This window comes from Hetaerina americana, unplaced genomic scaffold (assembly GCF_022747635.1).
Source record: "Hetaerina americana unplaced genomic scaffold, ioHetAmer1.1.p SCAF_45, whole genome shotgun sequence".
Classification (NCBI taxonomy): Eukaryota; Metazoa; Arthropoda; class Insecta; order Odonata; family Calopterygidae; genus Hetaerina; species Hetaerina americana.
The window spans coordinates 680,152-706,797 of NW_027287041.1; the positions used below are offsets into that span (position 1 = coordinate 680,152).

At 41.9% G+C, this 26,646-nt stretch overlaps 1 protein-coding gene across 1 annotated transcript in view; it reads right to left on the minus strand.

Moving 5' to 3' along the window:
- Positions 1-21,558, minus strand: part of LOC139693199 (uncharacterized) — a 33,282-nt gene extending 11,724 nt beyond the window's left edge. The window contains exons 1-4 of the mRNA XM_071591301.1: positions 20,120-21,558; positions 16,592-16,913; positions 13,480-14,024; positions 7,695-7,961 (exon numbers count right to left, since the gene is read on the minus strand). Of these exons, the coding sequence (XP_071447402.1) occupies positions 7,695-7,961; positions 13,480-14,024; positions 16,592-16,913; positions 20,120-21,558 (2,573 nt within the window). The remainder of the gene's footprint in view (positions 1-7,694; positions 7,962-13,479; positions 14,025-16,591; positions 16,914-20,119) is intronic.
- Between the last annotated feature and the right edge of the window lie 5,088 nt (positions 21,559-26,646).

The following is a 26,646-nucleotide window of genomic DNA, read 5'->3' on the forward strand; positions in this document are numbered from 1 at the left end:
GTTAATATTTACTTTTGTGTCTTTATTTCACGAACGGGTACTACTTTCCGGATGACCCTCGTACCTTCCTAGATATCGATATTCACCTCCAAAACAATACGTTTCACACTTCAGTCCACATTAAACCAACCAATAAGCAACAATATCTTCATTTCGACAGCTGCCATCCTCCTCACACAAAGCGCTCCATCCCATTCTCACTCTCTATCCGTGGCTTCCGTCTCTGCAATAACACCCCCTCCCAACAGAAATACTTGGACCAGCTGCATGAATCCCTCAGAAAATGTGGGTACCTCGAAAAACTGCTAAACAGTAAAATCCTCAAACCGTCAACACAATACACTCCCCTCCCCAAACCAAACCGCCCAAAATGCCCTAATCTTATCACCACTTTCTTCCCCGGAACACACAAAATTAAACATCTAATCCGTGACCTCTTCCCAATTATCAATAACACTCAGTCCACATCACTTTTGTTCCCACACTGTCCCTCTGTTTCATTTAAACGCCCGTCGAACCTGCGAGACATCTTTAAGTCCACAAATCCAACTTCAAGCACCCCCGTCTCTCCCCCGCCCCTATCCGCACCATGCAACCGCCCACGCTGCAAATGCTGTCATCTTTTAAGACCCTCCCCCTCACTCAGTACCAACTCCCAACCACTCGCCACCTGTACCTCAAAAAATATTATATATCGCCTCTCCTGTAACTTCTGCCCTGCCTTCTACGTGGGCGAATGCACGACCGCACTTTCCCTCCGCATGAATAACCACCGATATTCCACCAAATCTCCCACCTTTCTTAATTACCCCATCCCTACTCACACCGCTTCCCACAACCAATCTTTTGACGACTGCTTCTCTGTTTCGGTTATTGAAATCCTTCCCAAATCTGCGAGTATAATAGAGGTGAGAACCCGCGAGATGGCGCATATCTGGGTGGCCCAATCATTCAAACCGCCCGGGCTGAACCAAGCCCACTGATTGCATCAATTGGCTGCCTACATATCCCCCCCACCCCCTTGTTCATTTCCTATTGGTCCCTTTACCTCTCCTTCCCCCACATCTCCCCCGCACATCCTCTCCGCTCTTCCCCGAGAACGCCATTCTGAAGACGACAGCCGTGCTGTCGAAACGTAAAATAACAAATTGTGAGTGTCCTTTCTTTGTGTCTCTATATTCTAAAAATCTACATCTGTGTTTTTTATATATATATATATATATATATACACAGACATATATATACACACATATATATAAACAAATATATATATACATATATATATATATACACATGCCGTGCTGTCGAAACGTAAAATAACAAATTGTGAGTGTCCTTTCTTTGTGTCTCTATATTCTAAAAATCTACATCTGTGTTTTTATATATTTATATATATACATATATATACATATATATATACATATATATATATTATATATATATATATATATATATATATATATATATATATATATATACACATACATATATATATATATTATATATATATATATATATATTATACACACGTCTCGGGGAGGTTTCTGGTCCCCTAAGGAGAACCTTGATTGGGGAAAGCTTCATAGAAATGCGTGGTACCGAGGGTGTGAAATACTCAGGGTTGACCAAAACCAGATAGGGTAAGGAACCCTGGATGTAAACCAAAATATGAGTTCCATCACAGAGGAAGTAACTTTACAGTGCAGAGAATGGATACCTCAGTACCGGTGCAGGTCGGGAATGTGCAAATGGGCTCAGTGGGATCGTCATCAAGCAACCGTAGTACTGTCCAGATGGGCCACTAGGTTCCAACCGCATCTAATGCCAGAAGTTAGGAGGCAAAGAAGAGGATCCAGGGTTGTTAACGGCATGAGGATCTCATCCAAGATCTGATTAACAAGATGGAGCTATCAATAATTCACTTAGCGAGCTAGCAAAGAAGATCTGCAATTCTTTTGAGGAGATGAAGAAGTGTGAGAAACCACTACACAAAAGAATGTGTACCAGAGGCTCCGAATACAATTCCCTGCACTAAAGAAATCCGTGATACTAGCGTTAAGCAGTTGAAAATTGCCGCAGATCACCAAGGCAAACCCAAAGTCTGCTCAACATCGCCGACAGAAGAAAACAAGAAGACGACCAACATGAAACAGGAGGAAAATTTTCCGTCAGGGATTGAAGGAACCTGTTGGAAATTTGCTGAAAGAAACAAGGGACCAAAGGAAACGAGGAGTGCTTCCGGGAAACGGAAGCCCAGAACGCCGCCTAGTGCATTGCTTATAAGTACCAAAGATGAAAAACAGATATCCTATGCCTACATCTTGAAGGTCAGGAAAAGCCTACCCGAGGACGAGGCAGAAGGTGCTGTTGAAAAAGTACGACGAATGAAAACAGGTCAACTTCTGATAATCCTAAGTTAGGGGATAAAATTGAACCCCTACACACCAAGATGGCAGATATTTTAAGAGAAGAAGCCTGAATACCCTGGGTCATCAAATTCTTCATTCTGGTTGGATTTACCCTGGAGGAAATTCATCCAAAGTTGATTTAAGTGTAATGGGGACTTTGCTCCTTCAATATCCACCGTTAAAAAGTGGGCAGCTAAATTGAAACATGTTCGCACATCCCTAAGAAGATGACCAACGTGAAAGACGGACAAGAACCCCAACCACACCTCAAACCATCGATAAGGCCCACGATATCGTGTTGGACAATTGGCGAGTGAAGGTTAATGAGATAGCTAAAACTAACGGAGTTATCGGAAGAAAGGGTTTGAAACTTTTTGGCAAAAATAATTAGGGAAGTATGAAGCACTCGGCGAAAGGTAGGTACTGTACAGGGTTCGTCCGGAAAATAAGTGTACTGATTTTTTCCTGCCGCTCCAGGCGCGCCCAGCACCGCTCTGATGAGCTGCGATTGGAGGGGGGTATGTTGGCAAGCGACGCTGAAAAAGGCAGTCGGCTCTGAGCTGTGGTGTAGTGAGGAGCTCTGTTAACGCGAACCTCCACGCTCGACCCACGTCACGGAACGCGATGCCGAAGTTTTTGGAGCAGCGTTATTCCATCAAATTTACGGTAAAGCTTGGGAAATCGTCTACCGAAACTGTCGGTATGATTAACCAGGCTTACGGGGAGTCAGCCATGTCCAGAAACATGATCTTTCGGTGGCACAAGATGTTCGTGGAGGGCAGAGAAGAGGTCGACGACGAACCACGGCCTGGATGCCCATCAACGACACTCACCGACGAAAATGTGCGAAAAGTTCGCGATGTACAGAACTCTGATCGTCGTCTTAGTGTTCGGATGATAGCAGAGCAGTGTAATCTTCGAAAATGAGTCGCCCACGTCCGGCCAGCGATCAAAAACATCTGGCGGCTACATCACGACAATGCGCCGTCTCACACCGCGCTTGTCGTGTCGGACTTCTTGGCCAAGCACGGCGTGGGAACGCTGCCGCACCCGCCCTACAGCCCGGACTTGGCACCACCGGACTTCTTTCTGTTCCTGAAGATAAAGAGGAGTTTGAAAGGAACGCGATACGGGACTTTGGACGCCGTCAAAGAGGCCGTGACGACGTGTCTTCGAGAGGTTCCCGATGATGCCTTCGCGGGAGCGTTCCAGGAATGGGAACGCCGCTGGAACAAGTGTATCGACTCACAAGGGTCCTATTTTGAGGAATATTACCTTAAGATATGTTAAAGTGTAATAAATTTTTTTTCCTGAGCTCAGTACACTTATTTTCCGGACAAACCCTGTATTTGCTGAATGCTGAGCAATGTTTGGAATGATTCAAGAGGGAATGGACTGATTTACTGCAATGATTTGCCACTATGAATGAGACAATGGCCCACCAACATACACACGAAACGAAACAGCAGTCAAAGCAGTGTGTGGAACCTGTGGGTGGTTCAGTGCTAAAGAAAGCAAAGTCTACCGCATATGCCAGAAAGGTTATGCCTAGTGTGTTTTTTGGGATGGGAAAGGGATCCTGTTAATTGATTACTACGAGGGCATTTCGAAAAATAAGCTTTCCTTTTTATTTTTCATGAAAAATCTAATTTATTCTCTCAACTTAAGCGTACATCAATGGAAAGGTTGAGCGTCTAGCTATTTTTTCACGCAGTCGCCTTGGGAATCAATCACTTTTTGCATCATTGTAAGCAGCTTTCTAATACCGGCATCGTGTCTATCTCCCACACCACTTCACACAAAGCCAACGGTGACTACTGCTTCTCCGATATAATGAAATCATCCTGCCATTTAGTGGAAGTGTACGGTGAGAAGTGTATTATGGACACCAAAAACGTGCATTGGAAGTGGTGCTAGGAGTTTTTAGATGTCCGGGAAAGCGTTCACAATTAGCAGCGGTCGATGGGCCCGAGTTTGCCATTGGAATCAACAACGGTGGCTCTAATTGACAAAATGGTGTGCAATAACCAGAGGGAATTAATTACTTTTCATTTAGATAAAGGAAGGCCTTAATAAATGAAGAGATAAGTGTCTACTTCTCCGTGCTGCAGAATATTGTGTGTCGGAGTTCAATCAGTTACAAACAAGGTGTCCCCTCACTTAAAGGAGTTTGTTTGCATATCATGACAATGCACGTCCACGTGTCTTCACATCAAACAGTGACCACCCTACTCAATGAATTCGGCTGCTGGGATATCATCGACCACCCTCCTTAGAGCCCAGAAGACGTTGCCCCCAAGGGACTACCACTTGTTTCCAGCTCTCAAAAAACACCTTGGAGGATGGAAATTCAAGTCAGACGAGGAAAAATGCAAGAAGCAGTCGAAAAGTTAGCTTCTGGACGAGGTTGGAGGAAGGTACGATGCCGGTATTAAAAAGCTGGTTACAAGAATGCAAAAAGTGATTGATCGTCAAGGCAACTATTTAGAAAAATAGCTGAATGCTCAACCTTTCCATACGATGTACGCAAAAGTTTAGAAAATACATTTGATTTTTCATTAGAAAAAAAATAGTAGACCTTACTTTTAGAAATGTTCTCGTACCTTGAGAAAGGCAGAGCAGTTACAGACGAATGTTATTCCTTCTTGACCAGTTGGATGCCGAAATTCACAACATGAGGCCTGGCCTCAAGGATTATGAAGTGATCTATTGCCAGGACAACACACTTGCTTACAAAGGTACGTTGGCGATGAGAAAACTATAGGATTTGGGATACGATTTGCTTGGCAATCTTCCCTATTCTCCTGATTTAGAACCCTCAAGACTTCCATCTGTTCCCCATTCTCCTGATTTAGAACCCTCAAGACTTCCATCTGTTCCCCATTCTCCTGATTTAGAACCCTCAAGACTTCCATCTGTTCCCCATTCTCCTGATTTAGAACCCTCAAGACTTCCATCTGTTCCCCATTCTCCTGATTTAGAACCCTCAAGACTTCCATCTGTTCCCCAAACTTGACGAAAGGTTATAGCGTGATAAGATCATATCAACTGAACTCAGCTGGATTCTTATTTAGGTTTGGGCACTCAATAGTAAATATTTAGAAACCTCTTGAGCCAAATTGTCAGCTCCGTAGGTGGCCCCACAGGTCTCTCATCGCTAAAAAAGTGTGTTTTTTCATGAAAACATTTTCTCCTGAGCATTCCTTTGCTTTAAAATATCTGCAAAAAATCAGGAATCTACATTTCTATGCCAAAAAAACTGCTTTTTTACAGTTTGTTTAAATCAATATTGAGCTCGGGAAAATTATTTGAATATCTCAAAGAATTTTTATGGAAACACAGGTAATTTTTGGCAAACTTCCCATTAATAATTTTTCCTGTATTCTTTTCCGTTATTTTGAACAACTCGGTTACATTTGCCAAATTTTCTCTCCCTGGAACATCCTCAAAATTAAAAAAAAAAAAAACTCATTTCTGCCATGTTTTCTCCTCAATAATAAACTCCTCCTAAATAAACTCAACTGCACGTCGATAAAAAAGCATTTCTAATACATTTACATTAGTCCGAATTCCATTTACTTTGCACATTAAAATGATATAAGGGAAAATCATTAAAAATTAGATATTACCTATGCTTAATTAGTACTATTCTATTTAATTTTGAAATTTCATTGAATGCCTACCATAATTGCCTGCAAAGCCACATACAGGGTCGCACCCAAAAGTGGTAGGACTGATTTTCTCTGGTGCGAACGGAGTAGTGGAGGGGGGTCTGCCTGGCAGGGTAAGGTGGAGGGGGCTCTTATCAACAGACCTACACCAACCTCAGTCGCCTGCAGGCTGTCGTTGAGTGAGGACACCGTTTTTAGTGAAGCAAGTTTTTTGTCCATGTCGAAAAACAAAATGAATCTGAATTTAGAGCAACGTTATTCCGTGAAGTTTTGTGCGAAACTCAGGAAGACGGCCACTGAGACCCTCGATATGATCAAGCAGGCTTATGGGGACACTGCCTTAAGCCGTTCCACAGTATTTGAGTGGCACAAGTTGTTTAAAGGCGGTAGGGAGCTCGTTGAAGACGACCATCGCTCCGGACGGCCGACGACGGCAAGAACCAACACGAATGTGGACAGAGTGAGGACACTGCTGAACACAGACCGACGCTTAACCAGTGAAGAAATTGCAGACCAGTTCCATCTGTCTGCATCCAACGTCCAACGCATTATTTCACAGGATTTGGCCATGCGCAAAGTGTGCGCCAAGATGGTAAAAATTCTGGCCATGGCGCCCTCGTCGTCAGACAGCTCCTGGCTAAATACGGCGTTGCCACGTTGCCGCACCCGCCCTATTCTCCCGATCTGGCACCACCGGTCTTGTTCTTCTTCCCCCTGATGAAAAGACAGCTCAAGGGATGACGTTTTGACCCGATAAAGGCCGTTCAAGAGGCTTCGACGAGGGTCATCAAAGGCATCCCCAAAGAAAATTTCCAGCGGGCGTACTGGGAATGGGAGCAACGTTATACCAAGTGTGTAGCAGCTCAAGGAGCATACTTTGAAGATTATTAAGTCGATGTAAGTGCATCGCCAATAAAATTCTTGTAAAAAAATCAGTCCTACCACTTTTGGGTGTGACCCTGTATATACATACATATTCATTCAATATTTTCATATTTAAAAGGTAAATTTGGAGTCTTTGGGTACTGATTAGTTTGTCAAGATTATTTAAATGTATTCACGTGAAAAATACAGAATCTTAGGGGCTCGCTGATATATTGTTGTAATGGACACTCGGGATATTGTTTAATTAAGAGCACGGGATCGTCCCGAGGACTGTGGAGTTATACACGAGGGAAATGTATTGTTCAGGGTCCGTCGTCACTCCAAAACTGAACTCGTGGGTTGTATTTTCCTTGCGAACGAGTATACTAAACACGGCAAGTGATTACCTTAAGCTGAACTGACCTTCAGTTGACTTTGTGCTAAAAACAGACAACTCCCACAATAGCCTTTGTTTCTGCAGAGCACTTTGCATTCAACGAAGAAGTTTCTACAAGGAAACAGCCTTCCAAGACTCTCCCACTCCCAGTAAGGTCTACCGAGGCAAGACAAACGCCTGACCAAGTATGCGTTGTGAATTTCAGAGACATGTGGACAAATTCATATTTTAAAACAAAACCGGAACTCTTTCATCGTCTGTCCTGGAAAATTCCACCATTCCTTGGACTAAAACAACACCACACACTTCGATAGCATGACAAGACACCGGTTTCCTGAATCCAGAGCACATTACCTGTCACTGTCCACCATGTAGACGGTATCATCATCTTCTGTTACAGTCGGCTGGGTGTTACTTGTTTGATCATTCCCCATCTCGCTCTCCGAAAGGTATACTCGCTCCCGAAGTTGTGCAGAGGCTTCCACACTATCCAGAATCTCAATCGGGGAAGATCCTCTTGATAATCGTCCACTAGGATCAATCTCGTTGACATATAATAAACTTCCTTCCGTCGGGGACATAGCATTCAAACCAGGATAGTGCTTCCGATGATAGTCAACTCTGAAATGGAACATATCAACAAGATATCATCTCCCCCTTTGCAAACACACAAGCACATTTAAAATCCCCCGCAGGTTTAACCCTCTTAGTGCGACGGGCCAATGTATCGGCTCTTGCATAGGCTATTGTTTAAATCGCTGTAACTTATGGTTTTTTCTTTAATAATTTATGGTTTTTGCACTATCGATAGGGTGAATTCCATACAATTATAAAACACATTTTTTAATTTTTTATTAGCAATTTTAAATGCTTTTCAAGAAGTATAATTCTTACGATAATTTTAGGTTCAGTTTTGTACATGTCGGGAAGCTCAGCCTAATTGTTTGCTCGTTTTTTTAGTCTGAGTGGTCTTTCCACTATGAAAAGCCACTGAAAGGCTACTAATCTGTGTTCATCTGTAATCTCTTGAATGTGTTATGGTGTGGTGGTGTTCATATATAGCTGCTTATTCAGACTTTGATGATACGATGGAAATGAGAGCACTGCTTTGTAATCATTTTGGTTTCTCTTGCCGTCCATCCAATCTAATCATTTGCGCCCTGTGTATATTGGATTACATTTTCAGCAGTTCTCTGTGAGTTAGAACTTGGTATTTTTCTGCCTTTAGATTGTAAGCACATTGCCGCAGTCTCAAGGAAAGGGGAAAAGTCCCAATTCGACTCAAGTGAGATCAGCCTTTTCAACAAAATCGAACTATGCGGAGGCTGACAAAAAAATTTGCAATTCACTGGTTTTTCTTTATTTATTTATAATATTTTCCACATGTCTTTTTGATTCTTTTTTATATTTAAATATCGTAGTTTTATTAAAAAATGTTTTCAAAAAAATATATTAGCAATGTGTCTAAAAAATCAAAATATTATTGCTAAAAAAATATTCTTTTAAATTTATAATACTGTAATAATTACATTTATTTCTCAGATGATGTAAATGTACAGGGTCGCACCCAAAACTGGTAGGACTGATTTTCTCTGGCGCGAACGGAGCGGTGGAGGGGGGTCTGCCTGGCAGGGTAAGGTTGAGGGGGCTCTTAGCAACAGACCGACAACAACCTCAGTCGCCTGCGGGCTGTCCTTGAGCGAAAATTTCCAGCGGGCGTACGGGGAATGGGAGCATAAGTGTGTGGAAGCTCAAGGAGCATACTTAGAAGATTATTAAGTAAATGTAAGTATATCGTCAATAAAATTCTTTGTAAAAAAATCAGTCCTACCACTTTTGGGTGCGACCCTGTATTACATCATTATCAACTAAAATATTTTATTTTAAAATAAAAAAACTGCATTTGGATATCCAAACAAATAATTTCATAATGTTTTCTTTTTCTAAGGCCATACATTTTCTTAAATTACCCTTTGCACTTCTCACTAGTACCCCTGGAATCCTCACTGCACTAAGAGGGTTAACTACAACCCACAATACTTATGAACAAAGCAAACATATAACAATGAATTCCAAAGAAACTGCGGTAGAAGCCACAAGAGTAACTATCCACAAAGTCATCCGCTATTGTGCATTTCAAATGCAACATTTTCAGAGTGTAAAAATCATTTGCCTTGACTGGGATTCGAACCCAGATCCCTATTAATATCAAGTTGAGTGCCTTAGCATGTTAAGCTATCAAGGCGTCCTCTTAAACTCTGAAATTTTTTGGGGCTTTTAAAGGAAAATTAAACAAAACAATACTTAACATACCTCATTACAGCAATTAACTTCTTTAACTCAATTAACTTAATACGAGCGTAGGTTTACAACCAAAACACACATGCTTTGTAGACCAAAACCAAAATGAATTTCAGAAGCACTCTTGGTCTGGTGGCATGTGGAAGTAACATTCCCCCCCCCCAACACGCATGCTTAGGTTTGAGGTCTTTATATTATTTATCCAGTGTAGTATATTTTGAGAAGCGGATGAAGTATGGAGAAGTATTGTAGTGTTGTGTGCTATATGTGACAACAATTGCGAGTTTAAACAGCGTGACTATTATAAAAGTGACTCTTACTGAGATTCAATCGTCGTTAATAAGGCTGTTCTATGGTTTACGATGCTGTTAATAGGTCTACTGTTAATCTGATGGGTGGTAGAATTAAGTGGTTACGAGCCTGGGAAACCAATAATTGTTCTGGATGAAACACGAGCGGCGGACGTCCGAGATCACTGACCCACAGACGATACATAAACATCAAAGCAAACTCGTCTTTTTGAAAATTTGATTCAAAAATGATTGGTGAATCACTTATTAGAAGTATATAGCAAAACATATTTTGGAATACCCAATGTGGAACATGTTGCCTTCATTATTTGAACAGAGAATAGATGCAGACAGGAGGCTATTGTAGATGTATGGGTGTGGAGAAGAATTGAGAAGGTGAAATGGACAGAGAAGAGAATAAATGAGGAAGTACTTGGTATGGTGGGCGAAGAGAGGGGTTTGTTGGGAGATATTACTAAGGAGGCAGGAAAAGTGGATGAAGGGGTTATTGATTGGCAATTGCGGGATGCTGAAGACTGTAATAGAGGGGAGAATGTTAGGCAAATGAGGAAATGGAAGGAACAGGACAGGGATGTCTTGGATAGGGGATGAAGGGATGAAGGAAGCACTCAGAGATGAAGAGGGACCTGATGTCAAGTAGAATGCTGGATTTTGTTTTGTTAGGAGTCACTAAATGTCTTATTTAGTAGCTGTGTCCATCCAAAAACCTACCTTACTCAATACATTACCTAATAATAATAGTGCTAGCTATTCTGGACATTACAGCTAACAATTACACATAAACAATTTGACTTCCAATTACTTAGATTCACCATTCAGTTCAAATCTCCCCACTATGTTCGTATAGTTCAGCCATGTTTAATATTTCCTTGCATCCATCCAAATTAAATTAATTTATTTCTCCAATTTCCTTACCAGACGTGCGCAAACATACACAGAGTGACTTAGCATCACTCATTTCTGTCAACTAATCCAACTAAAGAAATCTATTAAGAATTATGCTATGCTACTGTAGTATTTTTTATACCATGCTGCAATGCAATATTGCTACACTATGCAGCTTTGCTATCGAGCCCTTCTATGTAGCCACACCATGAAGCTATGCCATGAAGCCAAGCTATGCAGCTATGCTACAAAGCTATCCTATGAAGCCAAGCTATGCAGCTATGCTACGAAACTATGCTGTTAAGCTACGCTATGAAGCTACGCTATGAAGCTACGCTATGAAGCTACGCTATGAAGCTACGCTATGAAGCTACGCTATGAAGCTACGCTATGAAGCTACGCTATGAAGCTACGCTATGAAGCTACGCTATGAAGCTATGCCATGCAGCTGGGCTATGAAGTTCTCCTATGCAGCCATGGCATGAAACTATGCTATGCAGCTCTGCTATGAAGCTATGATATGCAGCTATGCCATGAAACCATGCAATGCAGCTATGTTGTGGAGCAATTCTGTGCAGCCATGCTTAGAAGCTATGCTATGCAGCTATGCTATGAAGCCATGCTGTGAAGCTATGCTATGAAGCCATGCTGTGAAGCTATGCTATGAAACCATGTGATGAAGCCATGCAATGAAGCCATACTATGCAGCTATGCTATGAAACCATGCTGTGAAGCTATGCTATGAAACCATGCCATGAAGCCACACTATGCAGCTATGCTAAGAAGTCATGCTATGCAGCCATCCTATGCAGCTATGCTATAAAGCCTTGATATGCAGCTAGGCTATGCTAATTTGCTATGCTTTGTTGCTATGCTATGTTGCTATACAGAAATTACTCATTGGTCCTGTGAAGATGAACATATTCAATAGTTTTTTTTTGAGTATTGCATTGTCCCCAATATATTATTAACAATTAATTACACACATTATTTTATATTCCATCCAAGCTATGGAAGTACACATATATCAATCCTAGAAATTAACTTTTGACTTACTTTCTCGCTACTTTTGCTACAATCGGTGCTTTGTTCGCACAGGGTTTCCTTCGTCTAAAAAGAAGAAGGTTCATGCAATTAACAAATGTCATTATGTCCCAACTACTTTCATGTACACCCAGATTTTACCATCAATGGTCAATAGATATTTAAATGGAGAATGCATCCAAAACACACTTCACAGACACTATTATTTCAACCCTTAGACCTTTCATGCAAACGAGAGATTTCACAAAATCACTCGCTAAATAAAACTACAACAACCAAAAAAAACCAAAGAAAAACTTTAAATTCAACGGAGTACATGAATACAAATCAATAGCATTTTATTTTTAGGCCAAAATCAAACGCACTTTCATCATTAACAGCATAAACTATTAACCATAATTTTTTAAATAAAATATCCTATGAAATCTATCCAATAAATAGGCCAACAGAGGCCATTAAAAACTTCCTTTTGCTTTAAATTTAGAATCTACACGAGGGCGGTCCAATAAGTACCTGTGTTTCATGACCAAAGGGCATTCCTGAGGGAAGTTTATGCTATTATCATGTGCTGCCATCTATCAAGCAACGGCGAAACAAATTTCAGACTGATTAAAAGTTTAGTTTGGATTTGGCAGCCATTCGAGTGTAAGGCGTGCTTCGTGTTTTAAGCTAAGATGGAAAAAGAGAGCAGTATCGTTTGGTAGTTCACTTTTTGTGTTTTTGGATGGGAATAAAATGCGAGGAGATGAAAGCAAAGTTGGATGCTGTTGGATGGGGACACTTCACTTTGCCATCTATGACCACAGTTAGATATTGGTTAAACAAATTTAAACGTGGGCGAACATCTGTTTTTGATGAGGAGCGACCAGGACGCCCACGGCAGACGTGGTTACCGAGGAAATCATTCAAAAAGTCCACGCCATGATTCTCGCCGATCAACTAACAAAAGTGCGCGAAGTAGCAGCGGCCGTGGCTGTGTCGACCGGCATGGCAATTAATATTTTATTACACGAATAGATTGGCAAAATGAGAAAATTGTCGGCCCGATGGGTGCCGCGATTGCTCACGGTGGACAACAAGCTGATCCCGGAGTTGTCGCCGCCAAACTGCATGAACTACGTTATGAATTGCTGCCGCACACCCCGTATTCACCCGATCTGGCTCCCTGAGACTTTCTCTTATTTCCTAACATGAAGAAATGGCTCGTGGGAAAAAAATTTAGCTCAAACAAGGAAGTTATCGCCGAGACAAAGGCGTATTTTGGAGAGAGTTCGACAAATCCTATTTTTTGGAGGGTTTTAAAAAATGACACAACACGCGATTAAAATACGGCATTTCAACTTTAAACCAAAGGTAACTACTATAAAATTTTGAATAAACGTGAAGATAACAAGTTTTTATGGAATTAAAACATGCTTACTGTCTTTTAAAATACTTTTAACAGATTCAGCACTCAAAATTCATTGTTATTTCTCCGTGAAACTGTGATTTTTAAGGAAAACCAATGCTCTTACCAACACCTACAGCATGCTGTCTAGATATCAAGCTCAACACACCAAAACAAAGGTTTCTCCGAGCAACATTAACGAATTTCTTACCTTATCATTTTGTTCACCTTGTCTGACGTCTCCCCGACTTTACATTTCCCATCTTCCGATGACCGACGTCTGACAGGAGGCCGCCCTTGACTCCTCTTAACGGTACCCGGTTTCACGGCACTTAACCGCTCACTAGCCCATTTCTTAACCGAGTCACACCTGAAGCCCAAATTAACGTAAGGCTCAACCAACTGGTCTCTGTCCACTCGAATACATCGGTAAGCACTGTCATCAATGCAAGCTCGCTCAAACTTCATACCGTTCCCAACCGTACACTTGGTCTCCGGCATATGATTCTTCTGGAACTTAGCCGAAAGCTTCTTCTCGTAATCTACCCTGACGAAAGTGGACTTTTGCAATTCCGAATTGGTTTGAGGGAAGTGCAATTTCGAGCGGTTTCGTATGATAAATTTCTTTGGTGAGTTCGATTGACGATAATTCCTGAGTACCACCTCGTGACAGCCGGACGAGTCGTCTTTCGAGGCATCTCCTGACAAGGAACTATAAACACAGCCTTTAACCTTTGAACCCGAGGACATCTCCACCTGCAAACAGAACATTCACATCAGAAAAACAGCACAAAAGACTTCACGCACTAATACCAAGCACCATCACTCTTCCGACACACACAATAAACTCCAAAATACCCTAATACAGGCTGTGTTCCCGAAAGTAATGCCGTGGCATTTCCCATACCGATCCTATTGATCGAACTGGCACCGAACCACTTGAAATAAGCAGTGAGGACGCTAAGCTTATCCACAAAACCAGTGACAGTGATCCCAAGACTGTGGAAGCAGCAGGACATCAGTTATCGTAAACCTCTGTACACTGACTGCGTCACAAAAACAATTGTATCGACAATCAAGCAACATTACACCATTAAGTTTTGCGCTAGACTAAAAAAAATCACTTGGGGAGACAAACAAAATGATTCCCGTGGCTTACACTCACTGTATCACTCACTCACTCACTCACTCGTGGCTCTGCACTGTCTTACTCACAAGTTTTGAGGTGGTTAAGGGCCTGCGGAGAGTTACCCGACGAACAACCCCAACAAGGCAAGAACGAGGAAATCAAAAGTGAAAACAATGCTCATTGTCTTCGTCGACAGTAAAAGAGTGATCCATAATGAGTTAGTTCCTCATGGACAAACAGTTAACGCTGCCTACTACGTGAACGTGCTGGAAAGACTCCGAAAACGTGTCATCCAGACGAGTTAATTCCCTCATCTTATTTAAGAGAAAAGTAATTCCCTGACCTCCACAAAGAAGCAAAGTTCCTGACCATTACAGATGAGGACATTCCCCCATCTTACTTGAGAAAGCATCAATTCCCTGACCCCTACTAAGAAGAGAATTCCCTGACCCCTACAAGGAAGAAAATTCCCTGACCTGAACAATGAGAAAATTCCCGGACCTGAACAATGAGAAAATTCCCTGACTTGAACAATGAGGAAATTCCCTGACCTTTTCAATGAGAAAATTCCCAGACCTTCACAATGAGAAAATTCCCTGACCTGTACAATGAGAAAATTCCCTGACCTTTCAAATGAGAAAATTCCCTGACCTGTGCAATGAGAAAATTCCCTGAACTTTCCAATGAGAAAATTCCCTGACGTTTCCAATGAGAAAATTCCCTGACGTTTCCAATGAGAAAATTCCCTGACCTTAACAATGAGAAAATTCCCTGACCTTAACAATTAGAAAATTCTTTGATCTTTACCATGAGAAAATCCCCTGATCTTTACAGATGAGTTAAATTCCCCCATCTTATTTAAGAGAACAAAAATTGCCTGACCTCCACAAAGAAACAAATTCCCTGACCTCCACAATAAAACAAATTCCCTGACCTCCACAAAGAAACAAATTCCCTGACTTCCACAGATGATAACATTCCCCGATCTTTCAAAAGAGAACAACAATTCCCTGACCCCTACAAAGAAGAGAATTCCCTGGCCCCTAAAAAGAAGCAAATTCCCTGACCTTTACAATGATAAATTTCACTGACCTCCACATGGAGAAAATTCCCTGACCATTACAGATTAGATCATTCCCCACTCTTATTAAAGAGAATAATTCCTTGACCTCTACAAAGAAGCAATTTCCAACCTTTACATTGAGAAAATTTCCCCATATTATGCATTAGAACAATAATTCCCTGACCTTGACAAAGAAGAGAATTCCCTGACCCTTACGACGAAAAAATTCCCCGACTTTAGCAATGAGAAAATTCCCTGACCCTTACGATGAGATAATTCCCTGACCTTTACAATGAGATAATTCCCTGACTTTAGCAATGAGAAAATTCCCTGACCCTTATGATGAGAAAATTCCCTGACCTGTGCATTGAGAAAATACCCTGACCTGTGCAATGAGAAAATTCCGTGACCCTAACGATGAGAAAATTCCCTGACCCCTACAATGAGAAAATTTCCTGACCTTAAAAACAAGAAAATTCCCTGACCCTTAAGATGAGAAAATTCCCTGACCTTAACAATAACAAAATTCCCTGACCATTACAGACAAGCAAATTCCCCCATTCTTATTTAAGAGAACAATAATTCTCTGACCTCAACAAAGAAGCAAATCCCCTGACTCTAAACAGATGTAACAATTCCCCTCTCTTTCGAAAGCAAGGAACAATTCCCTGACCTACAAAAATGGAGCAATTACCCTATTGTATAACCCTATTAAGTAGATGTAGATCTAGATGTACTGTTTTAGAAATGAGATAATTGCCAGATCTAAACAAAGGGTACAACAATTCCCTGACCTCCAAATTAATAAAAAAAATAAAGGAACACATTCACACGAACTTTGAAAAGGGCGCAATATTTCCCTGACTATGCAAAAAGAGCAGATTCCATCTTACTTTAAGCGTTGAGATAAATGACACATCTTACAAGAGGAACGAATAATTCTCTCTGACCATTCAAAGGAGCTCAATTCCCGGACATTTACCAATCCGCCCACATCAACACTCTGTTTACGCTAAACATCCCTTCCACAACACTCCAAAAGCCACACGGCACTGCGCCGCGGTCTTCCGAAGCACCTATTACCCTTCACAACCAGGCGGTTACCCATCACTGCATGGCAAAGTGACCCACCTCATCACTGGCCCACATGTGAGCGTTGTTTGACGCTCCCTCTATGAACCCCGGCGACTCTGGCACAGCTAACGGCGATACCGGCACACCACAGTTGTTTTTGTGCACGGGGAAAGTCTCAGACGGCCGAACCAAGGTGTCCTCGTCCCCTCTGTCCACCTTGAAGAGGTTGAGGTGCTCCTTCGATGATGAGGCCATCCCGTTACTCACATTCCAACTCTGTTGCGAACATGATTGGACGGTCGTCAGCGGAGACTGCATTGAGGGAAGCTTCCTCCTCTTCATCATGTTCATTTGAGTCCGTCTGAATTTCGGCACGGCCCTGAGAAGTTAAAAAGAGAAGGAATGCCGTGACACAGCAATGATGGACAAAAACAAACCTTCTATGGAAGGGAAAACACAAATTAAATCCACTTAACAATCCAGGTATTTGATACATATTTAAAATATCATCAAGCCCACCCTAATCTCTCTCTTCACTTAAATATGAAGACTAAACGAGGCTATGCTGACAACAAATGCAAACACATGCTTTGTAGAACACAAACAAAATGAGCTCCGGAAGCATTCCTGGTTAGAGCATGTGGAAGTAACATTCCCCAAACTCAACACGCATACTCAGGTTTGAGGTCGTTACATTCTTCATCCAGGGTAGTATTTTGAGAAGCGGATGAAGTATTGGAGACGTGTTCTGGTACTACAAACAAAATGACCTTCAGAAGCACTCCTGGTTTGGGCATGTGGAAGTAACATCCCCCCCCCCCTCAACAAGCATGCTTAGGTGTGAGGTCATTACATTATTCACCCAGTGTAGTATTTTGAGAAGCGGATGAAGTATGGAGACGTGTTCTAGTGTTGTGTGCTATATATGTCAACAATTGCGAGTTTAAACAGCGTGACTTTATTAAAAAGTGACTCCTACTGAGATTAAAGACGTCGTTTAAAGGCTGTTTATTATGTAGTGATGATGCTGTTGATAGGTCTACTGTTAATCTGATGGTAGTAAAATATCGTGGTTAAGAGCCTCGGAAAGCCATAATTATTGTTGGATGATGAAACACGAGCAGCGGACGTCCGAGATCACTGACCCACAGACGATTATAAACATCGCCCAAACTCGTCTTTATGAGGATTTGTTTCATAAATGACCAAATGCAAATCACTAACATCAAAAGAAAACATATCGCATATCGCCATATTGAAGTTGAGTTTGACATGAATGACAATACAAGGCTTGTCCACATAAAATTCGCGCACAACTGGACAGGCTATTTGCAAAACCATTACGAAATTTGAACCCGATTCCAAAACACCCTCCACCTAATTCCCCCTACGATCTTGCAATGCCTTCTGAGATTTTTATTCATTTCCTTATCAACTCAAAGAGACACCTCAAAGGGTAATAATCATTACACCTCGGACGTTGATAAGATGAAGACGCAGCTGTCAATAAGTCAAGTGGATTTGAGAAAAGTCAGAAGAGTTTTTCAGTGATGGCATGAAAAAAGTTTTTATACGTTTGGAGAAATGTGTTAGCCTTAATTGGTGACTATGTTGACAAATAAATACATGGTTTTGAAACATAACAATTGTACTTCAATGTACTTTTTGCCCCATCTTGCTATTTGTTTTAGTTTTTGGTCAATACAAGCATGTGGCTATTAGTTTTCAGTCTACCCATGTACATTAGAACCTACAAAGCATTTCTGCAGAGTCAACGAGTAATCTACAATGCCAAAAATAAACACTTTTTGAAACTTTGATATACTCTTAGGGAGAAAAACACGATAGAAATTTTAAATAGATATCTAACAAAAGTTTTTTATTTAACTATACATAAAAATTTTGCCGACTGTATTCTTTAAATGTATTTATCATTAAAACATTCTCCCATTACACACAATTCAACAACTCACCTCATTCGATTCATTAGCCTGTAAATTTCCATATTCACGTCTAAATGCAATAGCGAACACTAGGACATAGGCTATAAGCAACAAACACACCATTAACTACCCACACGGCGTTATTTTAATCTATAGGAGCTTGTCCGGAAGGTTTCCAGTCTTTTAATATATTTTTCATTGTTTTCAACATTAAAACATACTTCCATTGCCCACATTTCAACATTACCTCTCACCTCACTCGATTCATTAGCCTGTAGGTTTCCATATTCACCTTTAAACACAAAAACGAATACATAGCAATACAACCTAAGCAACAAACACGTCATTAAGTACCCACACGGCGTTATTATAATCTTCAGGAGGTTTTCCGGACGATTTCCAGCTTTTAACATACATTTTGATAGAGAAATAGCCTTCCGTGGAACAGTAACGAGACATTAGTAATTACCAGCGTCTATTTCAATTTTCGGCGAAACTAGTAGTAGTAGTTTTGAGGGGAGGCGACCGACAGCTAAGGTCATTTGCGCCATAGGGGAAGGACAGGAAAGGATGAAGGGTGGAGAGAAACCCGGCGTCGGCATTAGCCTACTCTTTACGAAAGGCGCCAAGGGGTCCGCGGCTTAACGTCCCATCCGACGGACGACGTACTCACTCAAAGTGCCCTCCACAAAGCACCTCAAGTTAGGGATCGAGATACCTCTGAAAAATATTCAACACCGCCGGGATTTGAACCCGCGCCCTCAGGGTGCCGGCGAAACTATCCGCTAAGTTTTCGGAGTATGCATCGGAGTAATCATCATCTGCCTCGTTTCATTTTCATGAATAACACTCGCCGTTTTCATAATTTAAAACAAATTTTTAACACAAACACACATTGGTAACTAATACGACTTTCATTTCAAGTAAATAAACAACTCCTTAGCAACGGCGAAATGAAGTTTAGACTAACAATATAATCAATAACATCTTGATACACGCATTACTTTTCTGAAATATAGTTTATTACACTCACTAGTAATGCTATAGATGAACTGGTGTCACATTTTGTAGCGATATACCGGTTTTAATTCAATACGGACGCATTATGTATAATGGAGGTTTGTCCCGTTTCCCCTTCGCACGTTAATAGTCAAAACATCAAATTAAATTCTCGAAACAGTTAAAATACCGGTACTTGTACCTCGGAATTGAGTATAAATACTTTAAACTCAGGTCCGAGTTTACACGGCATTGCATACGACTATATATCCAATAATTTTGCTACCGTCCAAAGCATTCATCGATACCGCACATGAATTCAATAAAAAAAATACCAATTCACATCAAAATACCGCAAATTCAAAGTCTATAATGGACGACCGTATAGCGTTCAACGGTTTCCCATGCCGGCACGTGAAAATACGTTGGAGTTTTTCCTTTAAACAACTATGGTAATAGCATTTACGATCTCTACTTTATGTCCTTGAAATATGCGTTCCAAAATCAATTTTATACCGAAATATACCGTGCTATTCCGCAAACAAATTAGGCTTTAACGCAAAAATAACGACGGTGTTTTCACGTTCGCGACAAACTAGAATGCATCAATGGTTTTCTACGAATAAACATGAGTTTTACTCACTGTAAATGCTGGCTACTGAGAAGATGTTTCCTTATCAAGTACCAGGAATTCAAATTCAGTCCACACGGCTCACAGACATAATGAACTTCTTTCTTTTCTTTCCTCCGTTTCGGCGAAAACGAATCCCTTGGAGTCCCGGATGCGTCCAACTCGTCGGACTTGTCCAATTTTCGTTTGGAAACACAACGTGACTTCGCCAACAGTTCACGGCTCACAGAAGAGTGTCGAGAACCATTCTTAGAACCGTTCTTTGAACGACTCCGCCGTTTAGCGCGTGAACTCTTCTTCTTCACCACCCGTACCGGATCTCTCACACCGGGAGACTCGGTCATTCGACTCTTGGAAGTACCGTTCTTGTGATCTTTACGTGTTGCGGATCTGAACGGTTGGGTCTCCCGCGAGCATCTTTGGTTATAACTACCGGAAACATGCTTTTTGACGTCACCATGATGGACGTGATATTTCCTGTTTGGTTTATGGTGATCTTTCACCTTTCGCCTGTCGGGCGAACGGTTTTTTGGACAGAAAAAGTGACATTTTGAGCAAGAACAATCAACTCTGCACCTCCTCGAGTAGCAGGACTGTCTCCTTGAGACCAGGGACAGGGTAAAATAGTGACACTTCCTACACGAACAACCGATTTCACAGGACAGACAATCACGTTTGCCACCGCGGATACGTATCTTGGACACTTCCATCGAAGACGGAACGGTCTCAGAATCGAAGAAATATGGTTTAAAACTGTCCATGCTCCTACGCATTATATCAGAATGGTCACCCTTTCTTCGTACACCACAAGTTGAACCTGAGACAAGCTGATGACCACTCCCAAGATTGACAAGCCGATCAGCTACCCGTGGGACCTCGCTAGAGGCTTTAACCCGACTTTCAGACTGGCGTGAATCGGTATATGGACAACCCAGTCGGGAAGGGTGACCTTTTTCTGAAGTTTTCTTCCTCCCTGAAGAACAGCTTGACTTCCTGGATGATTTCAAGCCATTTGATTTCCTCTTAGACGACTCCTTCCTACTGGAACTGTGCCTGACCGGGGTAGCTCGTGCAGACACTCTGCTATCCCCACTATCCCTACTGGAAGGCAGGTGTTGACTGATGACTGAAGGAGACTTTTGTTTTGATCTCGACACTGAATTCACCCTCTTCTTTGTACTGGGTGGGATTGACCGGGCTCGCTTGCGGTCTTTGGGGAAACCCGGTTCTAACGGACACAGGGATGCCCTACCATTATTGCACCTTGTCTGATCTGAACTCTTGATCAATCCCACTGACTGACTTCTACGTGAGCGATCGGAAGAGGGACGATAGCGATGGTGTATGCTACATCGTTCCCGTCCCGGACGGTCATAGTTGTTCAGGTTGCTTAAAATGTCCGGGTGGGAACTGTTACTTCCCACGCAGAGTTTCTTATGCAATGTGAACATTGCTTTCCCATAAATTGTCGTGGAGCAAGTTCGACAGAAGCATTTTTCCTTATCTTTCCGCATTTCCACCGCTTCTGGAAAAGAGACAAGAAAACTTTACTTCAATACAATGCAATAATAATTATTATTATTTATTATTTAAGAATTATGTTGTAATTAGGTGATTGGGTAATTAGGTGATTGTCCTGGTGGTAACGCTCAAATCTGGTCAATTGATCACTCTTACAACGAACATAAACACATATGGGCACTAGAAAAACAGATGGGAATCGAAATATTCTTACATACAATGACACTTCAACAAACTTCCACGTCACACACAAAATGCCATCCACATCACATACAAACAACTGCACCACGGTGCACATTTATGCCAGTTCATCTCATTCTTTTGTATCCCCCGACTTCCATTGCTCCCAGTTTCTTCATTTATCCCAGCTTCCCTTTCGAGCAGAAAATTAGCTTTTCAAACAGGGGCCTCTGGGGCACTTGTCCAAATAAAATACCAAATAAACAACAAAAATTCGATAGCAGTTTCATGATGTTTTTGCACTTTTTTGGTCCTGACGCCGATTCAGTAATAAGTAAAAACTTCGGAATGATTGCAGTTTCATAGTGTTTTTGCATTATTTTTGATCCTGATACCGATTTAATATAAGTAAAAACGTCGGAATGTACTGTTAATATGTTTATGGAAATTTTTATCAATATCTTCAAAATAAATTTACTTGCATAATGTAATGTTATTAACCGACCTGGCTTAAAGTTGACCCTCTCAGAAGTATACAGGGTTCGTCCGGAAAATAAGTGTACTGAGCTCAGGAAAAAAAATTTATTACACTTTTACATATCTTAACCTAATATTCCTCAAAATAGGACCCTTGTGAGTCGATACAGTTGTTCCAGCGGCGTTCCAATTCCTGGAACACTCCCGCGAAGGCATCACCGGGAACCTCTCGAAGACTCGTCGTCGACCTCTTCTCTGCCCTCCACGAACATCTTGTGCCACCGAAAGATCATGTTTCTGGACATGGCTGACTCCCCGTAAGCCTGGTTAATCATACCGACAGTTTCGGTAGATGATTTCCCAAGCTTTACCGCAAATTTGATGGAATAACGCTGCTCCAAAAACTTTGGCATCGCGTTCCGTGACGTGGGTCAAAGCGTGGAGGTTCGCGTTAACAGAGCTCCTCACTACACCACAGCTCAGAGCCGACTGCCTTTTTCAGCAGCGTCGCTTACCAACATACCCCCCTCCAATCGCAGCCCGTCAGAGCGGTGCTGGGCTCGCCTGGAGCGGCACGCCCAGCCCAGGAGTCAGTACACTTATTTTCCGGACGAACCCTGTATTTCCCTGATTTTCTTATGACGGTGTTTTGATAATCGGGCGTCCTTATACTTTTAGGCAGGTCAAGGAAACAATTGTGCCCTTTTGATCTGCTCCATTTCACATACGTGTATAACACAATGTCATTAATCACTATTCCTAACTTCTTCTACATTAATTTCTCCGCCTCAATTGTGATCATTTTCTTTCTTCTCCGAATGTTACATACGAGGGCGATAACTACAATAAAGCTACAGCTATAACTACAATGAAGTAAGATCTGGTGCTTTCCCGGCGTATTAGCTTCATGACGTTTTCTCAGGTCTTCCGCCGGTTCAGGGGTTCCATACTGACCGACGTTCTGATGCCCAACTCGTGCATTGTCCCCAGGGATGATGATTGCCACTCGGTTTTTGGCCACCTTATATACATAAGAGCTCAGATTCAGGTTACTTCTGATTGGCCCGACGAAGGGGAGCTTCCTGATTGGTCACCAGGTCATTGTGCCTGGCTCTTTTCTCTTCTCACCTCCATTAGCACAGGTTTCCATATGTCCCTGAGGGAATAGCCGGAATCCCTGTTGAAATTCCATCCTGGGATTTTAATTTCGATAGATTCCTTGGCAATGCCGTCCCAGTAGTCACCGGTGCGGGCTAGTAGCTTGGTCCCGTTGAAATCAATTGTGTGATCAATCCCAATGCTGTGTTTGGTGATGGCTGATTTTTCCACCTGCCCTAGTCGTGTCTTTTGTGTTCCTTTAATCTCATCTCGATGGGCCGCACTGCCTCTCCAATGTAGACATCCCCTTCGTTGGACCAATCGGTAGTCACCATGGAACAGAAGTTCCACGGCCAACATGAAACCCCTGACCTGGCAGAAGACCAGAGAAAACTTCATCAAACTAAAATGAAGTTTATCACCCAGTGGCTGCTTTACATTTATTCTTATAACTCCTAAAAAAATGGATGGAAAGGGCTCAGACAGATCCAATCAAACAGTAGTTCTATTTATAAAAAGAGTATTTTTCCTTATTTGTTTTTTGCGTTCTTATTTTTATTTTAAAACTATGGTCGTTTTTTCCCCTTTTAAAGTTTGGTTTTTCTATCTCTTTCCCCATAAATCTTCCCAAGCTTCGTCCTTTTAAACAATTCTACACATCGCCCCTAACGTAATCCTTTTTTCTTCCATTTTTCAAACTCTCCCTTAAATCACCGCTAAACTAAACATAAACCATACCAATATTGGCACATGGCTGTGAGTTGTGAGGGGCGTAGGCTAAATTACAGCAGAATCCAGAGGAGACCCAAAGAACTTGTGCTAATTACAACATCATAGAGCTACAATAGGGTCTGTCATGAAGCTCTACAAATAATAGTAGCCTGGATAGAGCCGATAACATTCTCAGGAGAGGAAAGAAGAATTAAGTCAGGGATGAGGCAGACGGAAGAGGTTACTCTAGGAGATGTAACTCTCTGTCTACAACTGAGAAATGTAGCAGAGAACAATGGTGGTTTTAAGAGCGCATTACCAGGAGAAATGGTAACGGGAAACATTAGAAAAGGGGAAATTAACCGGACAATTCCAACCTAGCGTGAAGGATAGAATGAAGATCAACTTGAAAACTTATGAGAAGGAATTACACATATTTTAACAGGACACTCGGAGTTCAGATCGTACCTCCGTACTTCAAGAAAATAGAATGGTTTACAGGCAACACTTTGTGGAAACGATTTATTTCAGCTGAGAGTTCTCTGCCTTCTACATTGGGGCAAACCGGGAGGAAATTCAGCATTCGTGTCAAGAAAACATTACACCTGTTTTAAAAACTGAAATATTTCTTCCAATTTTGCCCCAGCACCTTCTGGAAAACAACCAATCCAGTGACTTTGTCCTTAAAATTCTACATTTAGAGGAAAAAAGGCTTAAGATTAGATTTGCCTTGGAACGGTTGGAAATTCTAAAGAACTGTCATCATAAGGGTATGTTAGTTAAATGACCTAACGTATTCCTCCCGTTCCAACCTTCCTGGACCTCCCTCTGTTCCACAGCACCTATCCTCTCCCCCTGATGCCCTACCCAACCGCCCTCTCCCCCCCCTGATGCCATACCCAACCGCCTTCTCCCCAAAAATACACACACCACTTTCCCTCCTCTTCTCTGTCTGCCATATAAAGCTCTCTGTCCTTCTGTACTTAACCTGATAATGACTTTGTCAGCCGAAACCCGGGTCGTGTTTAATAAAATATATAAGGAATAACCAAGAACTCATTTTCCGTCAAAAAAATACGGTTAAAAAAGATGGGGTCGTGTGAACGCTTGACAGAGGAGGACACTGCAATACACAAAAGAGTCCTTTATTGCCCAATTTCCACCGAGGAATTCCGAAGAATTATAATGGCCCCACACTACTTAGGTAGATCAGACCACAAAGATAAACTACGGGAGATAGATTCCAGGACAGATAGACACACAAATACTCATTCTTTCCCCGAACAATCAGAAATCATAATAGTAAGACACCGAAGTCACTTTAGAAATATTGAAAACATTGAATTTGCAAGTCGGAGCAAAGTTAAACACTGCAAAGCTGTTAGGTATACTTTCAGGTGCATGTGTATGTAAGATGTAGTTTGAGTGTTTGCATGTGTGTGGGGTGTAAGTGTTCTTGCATGAATGTATGCCATGTTTTTTTTTGTGGATGTATGAATTTGTGGTTATTGCATGTGGTTTTTTTTTCTTTTCTAAATTAAGGGGTGGTGTCCTAACACCCCCCACCACACGCCCTTTCGGCGGCTTGCGGGGTATTAAGTAGATGTAGATGAGGAAAGACGAAAAGACTGGAACCTATCCTTGGATATTTGTATAGCGTCCTAACAAATTAAAAATATCTGCAGGAGGAACCGATTAGGAAAATATTGGATAGAATTATCAACAATAGATTAAAGTGGGAACGCGAAGAACAACGGAAAGGAAAGGTATAGAACTCTTACAATAATAAATACAACCATACCAAACATAAACCATACCAATATTGGCATACAGGTTGTGAGGTGTGTGGAAAGAGGCTATATTACATCAGAATCCAGAGGATACCCAAAGATCTTGCCCTGATTGCAATATCTGGGAGCTACAACACAGCCTGTACTGAAGCTGTACATATACAGGGTACGTCCGGAAAATAAGTGTACTGACTCCTGGGCTGGGCGCGCCGCTCCAGGCGCGCCCAGCACCGCTCTGACGGGCTGCGATTGGAGGGGGGTATGTTGGCAAGCGACGCTGAAAAAGGCAGTCGGCTCTGAGCTGTGGTGTAGTGAGGAGCTCTGTTAACGCGAACCTCCACGCTCGACCCACGTCACGGAACGCGATGCCAAAGCAGCGTTATTCCATCAAATTTGCGGTAAAGCTTGGGAAATCGTCCACCGAAACTGTCGGTATGATTAACCAGGCTTACGGGGAGTCAGCCATGTCCAGAAACATGATCTTTCGGTGGCACAAGATGTTCGTGGAGGGCAGAGAAGAGGCCGTGACGACGTGTCTTCGAGAGGTTCCCGATGATGCCTTCGCGGGAGCGTTCCAGGAATGGGAACGCCGCTGGAACAAGTGTATCGACTCACAAGGGTCCTATTTTGAGGAATATTAGCTTAAGATATGTAAAAGTGTTATAATTTTTTTTTCCTGAGCTCAGTACACTTATTTTCCGGACGAACCCTGTACAAGGGTGGTCCAATAAGTACCCGGCCTGACCTAGAGATGGCGGTAAT